Here is a 6,000-nt window from a genome sequence, read left to right as displayed (position 1 = left end):
ATCAGTAGCAAACGAATAGAGCTCTCCATGGTACTGAACCTGTGTTCACTCATTTTGGCCACTTTTTAGCCTACTTAATTCAAAAATCCGGCCCTGTCACCGTCTGCTTGGGGCCCCTGCCGGTACCCGTACCAAATATAAATGCTGTGTCAGGCTCACGGTGTCAGGGGAAAATGAAAGAGAGCCACATACATACATTACATACTTCGAAATAGCTGCTGTGACCGATAACCTGCAGATGGCAGTAGAGTGCAAAGAGACAGTCACTAAAGTAATCACATCCTGTAGGTCAGAGGACACCAACATGGCCGCCTCCTTGTCGCGATAACATTCCGTCTACATGTCAAAATTCTACCCAAACCCGAGGCCTGCGTGCACTGTGCAGTGACTGACGTTCCGTAGCGTTTCCTCTGGTAACTGGTCGTTTTATCCATAGACTGTATTGTCTATGGTTGTATCGCTTTTCGACGCCGCCATGTTTCAGGTAATCAGCGGGAGGAGCGTGCCCGCGGCCCGTCTGCTCGCACCCCGAGCCGCCGTGCTGCTGGAGGCTGTCCGCGGCAGAAAGTCCCGCGGCGACCCGCCTGCCAAGTCCAAAGAGGGGCGGATCAAAACGCCTCCTCCCGTCGACCCGGTGGAGATGGTGGTGCTGAGGGAGAGATTCACCGAGTACGACCTCATCATGCGCGCACTTCGGTACGTGAACACCACAAAAACCGCAGGCGGAAGGTCGGTCTGTCTGACTTGACACTGTCTGACAGTCACTCACTGACAGAGAGCAGGATAAAGCCAGCAACACTTTTAGCCAGCAACAATCACTGAGACACTGTCTGCCACACAGAACAGTGTGTGACAGTGACAGACCATTGACATATTGACAGACAGACAAGCACTAGTCTCAACGCCAGACCCATGAGTGCTGATACACTGCATGTTGCATGTTGCAGATCTCTCTCTGGGTCTGGGACACTTTCCCTCAGAGGGCTGGTTATGGGAGGGAACCGTTCACTTGGCCAGTCATATGCCAGTGATGGCTTCAGTCCTCTCCAATCAGGAACGACTTTGCGATCAGACAACACGGGAGGCTAGTCTGGGCACCTTTCATCCCGCTTTTTGTCATGGGGCGTAAACCACGGAACCAGAATGAACACCGGAAGGCAGTGCGCCAAAAAACGTCTTTGTTGCCGTTAGCTTGACGTCTCTTGCCTCGATTAATTGTCTGATGCAAAGCTTCTGTATCGGCTTAAAAGATGTGAGATTGTGAATCCGCAATGTTTCTAAAATAACTTCTTCAAAAACTTCGTTCGGTACGTCCATCTTTTGTTTTGTTGTTTGCCATTCTGATACTTGGGTCAAATTGTCAAGTTAACGTAAAAGTTGACGAGCTAGAAACGCTGCCCATCCGGTCTAGGGCGGGCTCTAGGCCGGAACCAGGTAGGGTGACAAAATCAATTGGGGGCGGGAGCCAGGCTCTTTCTCCCCGAGAAGAGCCTGGTGACGCGAGGTTACGGGAGGCGCAGCCCATTTTTCGAACCGCTCTCTCATCGGTGCTACGACCTGTCACTCATTCAATTTAAACCCAAAACCAGCAGTGGCTGTTAACTGGCACATACTCACATGTAGCATGCGGAGCGCAGCGATTCAACATAATATTTGAGTCTGGGGAGAGACTAGACAAGCACTGACTCCTCTGTCTAACCGTCTATTAAAACTGGTTCCTCCAGCGTGTCTTATGTTTTGCCAGTGTTGGGGGTAACTCATTGTAATATAATATAAATGTAATATTACTTTTAGCAGTAACTCAGTAATATTTTTAAACTTATTAAATAGGATTTCAGTATACCAGTTACTTTGTCACTTTTTTTTTTTTTAATCAAAGCACATACAGCACATATTTAAATAAAGATACAATCATTCCCTAATCAAATTGTGTGTTTTTATGCAAATAACTAATATAGATGACAATAACAAAGGAGAAGGATAACATTTGCAATCTTGGACGGTTTACACTGAAATTATTTTTCAGGATGGTTCCAGGGCGGCAATGCCATTCTGCTACTGCAGTTATTTTGGTGAAAGTAATGCAAAAGTAGTGTAATAAGTAACAAGTGACTACTCATACAGTAATATTGTAAAGTAACTTATTACTTTCAAATGAAAGTAACTAGTAATATGTAGTATATTACATTTTGAAAGTAACTTGCCCAACACTGCTTATAGCAGGCAAACACAGGCGTAACTATTAGGTAGTGTTACTACCTAATTAAACAATAAACAATAAACAAGGTGATGCTACATTAATTGATTGAGTTGATTGAATTGACTACTACTGTGACCGGGCTGTGTTCTGTGTGTCTGTCAGTATGGAGTTCAAGGAGGAGATGCTGAGGAAGAGGTACGAAGAGGAGACGGGCTCTCTGGCCGAGGAGCGAGCCAGGCAGGACGAGGAGGAGCATCGCTCCCTCATGGCCTGGAACCAGCAGGAGAACCTGCGCCTGCTCACACTCAGGTCAGGACAACGTCTAATCTGCTTTTTATTAGTATCTTGCTGACATCTGCTCAGCGCTCATTGCTGTGGTGTTTCAATAAGTGGTTGTAAAAAAACAAATCACTGTTATGCTTTGGGATGAACACGTTATTTATGCATTCTACTTCCTCTTTGTCAGCAGTATCCTGGTTGCTCTTGGTTCTGTATCTGATGATGATGTCAGGTATTACTCGGATCTCCTCTTTGTGTGTTTTTTAGACAAATGAGGGTCCAGAAAGAAATGGAAGAGGCTGAGCTGAAGAAGAAAGAAGTGGCCGTTCAAAGAGAGCAAGCGATGCAAGAACTGATCAAAGAAAAAGAGAGCGAGATTTTGCAGCTGCAGGTATGATGTTTAACAACTTTGTGTTTATTTTCTACCTGTGTGGTATTTTCCCCAAACTGGAAGGGAACTTTGTATGGGACAGTAACTCTCTATCACACTTATCTTTGATCTTTACCGCCCTCTATTGGCGATCAGTAGGAACTGCAGTAAAACTGATAGTCAAATGAAGATTAATTTTGAGACCCCTTCAACATGAAAACCATGTCTCAAATGACTTAACAATGAACAAACCTTCCTAAATCTGACTAATAACAACAAATATGTTGGAATACAGTGTACAAACAAAACAAATCCCAAAGCCAACACCTCTCTGCTTTCCCTTGAGTAGTGACAGTGGTCTGTAATTGGCACAAGAAAGTCACATTATGACAATAGAGATGAGTAAGATAGCTAATTAAACCCGATTCGACTAGAAAGCTAATAGTAGCTTCCACCAGCTACTTTTCTCATTTATAGTTTTTATTGAGAGTCGCAATGGTCCATCAAATTTTACAACAATCATTATTCATCATATACTTTCTTATTTTTTCAAGTATAGACATACACACAGAAAAGACAGGAAAAGGAGCACAAAATTGAATTAACATACAAGAAAAAAGAGGGGGGGAACGGGGGAAGTGGGGAGATGTTGGCCATGAACAAGGGCTGAGTGATTTACAGCGGCTTCATCGGGTCCTATGTCTCCTACAAATCATATGAGGTACAATACTGGTCAGAGGCGAAGTGTGAGTCACAACACCTTTTGAAATCAAACAGCAGTGCTGTAGAGATGACCCAATGCACACAACAGAGTCCGCAAACCCAGATAAACATCACCGTTGGTACAGACCCCCATAGAGAAGCTCACAAAAGATGTCTGTGTTGTCCAGTAAAGTATCAAATGTAATGTAAAAAATAAAAAACAAGAAAGTACATAGTTACCTCCAATATGTCAAATCAAATCACAATTACAACACCAGTCTCAACATCCCCAACCAGATACTTTTTCAAAATCGATCAGCCCCAGAACAAACTAAGACAAGGAGCACAGAAGAAACAAATCAAAATATGAAAGTCTGGGTCAATGGTATTGAGAGGTTGCAACCAATTAGCCCAATTTGCCTGGAATCTATTTGTTTGCAATTTTAAAGAAAAGGTAAATTTATCCATCATAAATATATCTTTCGTGATTTAAAAAAAGACTTGTAGTGTAGGCGGTTCAGGCTGTAACCATTTCCTTGTTATTGTTTAATTATTAGCAGCCAGAATTATTTTGAACGGATACTTCTGTCTTTAAGTGTCATGTTTACAGTCGATAGGCCTAGGTATAAACAGAATAGCATTTGAAAATAAAGTCCCCCTCCTAAGATCTTATGTATGTCCTGCCAAAATGAATTAATTGCATTACAGTCGCAGAAAATATAATGATTGGGATTAACAAAACCACACTGTCTCCAGCATGTTGAATCCCATGAGAAAAGGTTTTTTTGTCGAGCAGGTGTAATAAAAAAAATCACATCACATTCTTCCAACAGAATTCCCTTCACCTGAGAGAAGCAGTTGTTTGCCACTGGGCGGTAATTAGTCCCCCATGCTTCCTCAGACACACCTACTTTTCATGTGTTTTGGAAGTATGTGTTCAGTTTATAAAAAAGGAGCAGTGACATTTTTAAATTCAGCTACCATGCCCATCCTGGCTGTATTGCTAATACTGGATTTATAATTTAGTTGGATCCCAAATCAGACCTCTGGCTCACTTTGATGTCCACCCCCCCCCCCCCAACTCAGATGTTTAACTGTCTCCTTTCCATGTTATAGGAGGAAGCCAAGAACTTCATCACGTTGGAGAACTTGGATCAGCGTATCGAGGAGGCTCTGGACAATCCAAAGAATTACAACTTTGCCATCGACCGAGAAGGCCGAGTGGTCAGGCAGACGGTGCTGGAGTGAAACAAACAGGCTGAACTGTGTCTTACCCAGAAGAACCAGGACGGATGACTCGATCCACCTCATTAAATGAACTGCATTGTTCTACTCAGCACTGGAGTCTGGGTTCAACCGAATGGATTCAGGCAGTGGATTCACTTCTGAAAAACATTTTGGACATGAGAAGGTTGTTGTATCTATCATACGAGGAAACATTTGAGATCAGCAGATGATTTGTTTTTGTATACGTTTTGAATTTAAATTGGAACTGAAATTGCTTGTATTTTCCCCCCGTCCAAGCTTTACCCCGTTTTCTCTATTGTACTTGGCCAATTCCTCCTGCTGTCCGTGTTTGTTGCTCCACCCCCTCTGCCAATCTGGGAAGAGTTGTAGTCGACTAGCACATGCTTCCTCCAATACATGTGCAGTCACCACCAGCCACTTCTTTTCATCTGACAGCGAGGAGTTTCACCGACAGGATGTATGTAGCACATGGGACAGTTTTGTCAACTTGGTGACTTCGTTGCTAAATTTAGCTACTTTTCAGAACCCCCTGGTGTCTTTATTTCTCAAAAGTGACTAGCGACAAATCTGGCGACTTTTTCTGACCATGGGAAGCAACGGTAATCTGTTGAATCCAGTTGAATCCTAATGGATTTTGCCTATAAATTGGTGCATCTGCTGCCAGGTTTTCTTTCTCTCTCCTTCTCTCTGCCTGTCTGACACACACAGCACTTCAGTGCAGCCCCTCCTCTCCTTTCTCTCCTCTGCTGAGGGCAACAGGATAGGCTTTACTTGTCATTTCTAACGGCGTATGCCAAATCTGGCCCGGGTGGGCAGAGTCAGCATTTAATATTACAACATACAATGATCACAACAATCAATGATTACCCCGGCTACGCCAAGGCGTGCTTTTTTCGTAAGCATATATTGATATGTAAATTAGTGTGACGTCATCTAGCGAATTTCTGAGCAGCCAATAGCGACTTTGCTTGGAAAAGTGTTGGCGTGGGAGGATCACGCTATTCCCCCCCAGCCCCCCCCCCCCCCCCCCCCGACCTGCTTTAACCACACCACAACCTGTAAATACAAGAACATTGTCTGATATGTCTTAGCTTTTTCACCATTGCTGTCCACAATGGTGAAGTTACAATTATGTGACTGTAAAAATAAATGTATGTTAATACTGCTGTGTCCACTGTAGCACTCAAGTGATTTTGGATTC

At 43.5% G+C, this 6,000-nt stretch overlaps 1 protein-coding gene across 1 annotated transcript; it reads left to right on the top strand.

Annotated features, from left to right (window-relative positions):
* The first annotated feature begins 306 nt into the window (after window positions 1-306).
* Window positions 307-5,884, top strand: mrps26 (mitochondrial ribosomal protein S26). Its single transcript, XM_083633374.1, has 4 exons — window positions 307-696; window positions 2,363-2,509; window positions 2,747-2,870; window positions 4,668-5,884. The coding sequence occupies exons 1-4, from the start codon at window positions 449-451 to the stop codon at window positions 4,797-4,799; spliced, it is 651 nt and encodes a 216-aa protein (XP_083489500.1). The 5' UTR covers window positions 307-448; the 3' UTR covers window positions 4,800-5,884.
* The last annotated feature ends 116 nt before the right edge of the window (window positions 5,885-6,000 follow it).

The sequence above is a fragment of the Poromitra crassiceps genome (assembly GCF_964638095.1).
Source record: "Poromitra crassiceps genome assembly, chromosome: 3".
Classification (NCBI taxonomy): domain Eukaryota; kingdom Metazoa; phylum Chordata; class Actinopteri; order Beryciformes; family Melamphaidae; genus Poromitra; species Poromitra crassiceps.
Note: the sequence above shows the minus strand (reverse complement) of the source record. Positions and strands in the feature narration are given on the sequence as shown.

Coding starts and splice junctions, on each gene's coding strand:
- mrps26 (XM_083633374.1), top strand. CDS start 449: ATGGTTGTATCGCTTTTCGACGCCGCCATGTTTCAGGTAATCAGCGGG. Junction 697..2,362: donor CTCATCATGCGCGCACTTCG/GTACGTGAACAC, acceptor TGTGTCTGTCAG/TATGGAGTTCAAGGAGGAGA. Junction 2,510..2,746: donor CTGCGCCTGCTCACACTCAG/GTCAGGACAACG, acceptor TGTGTTTTTTAG/ACAAATGAGGGTCCAGAAAG.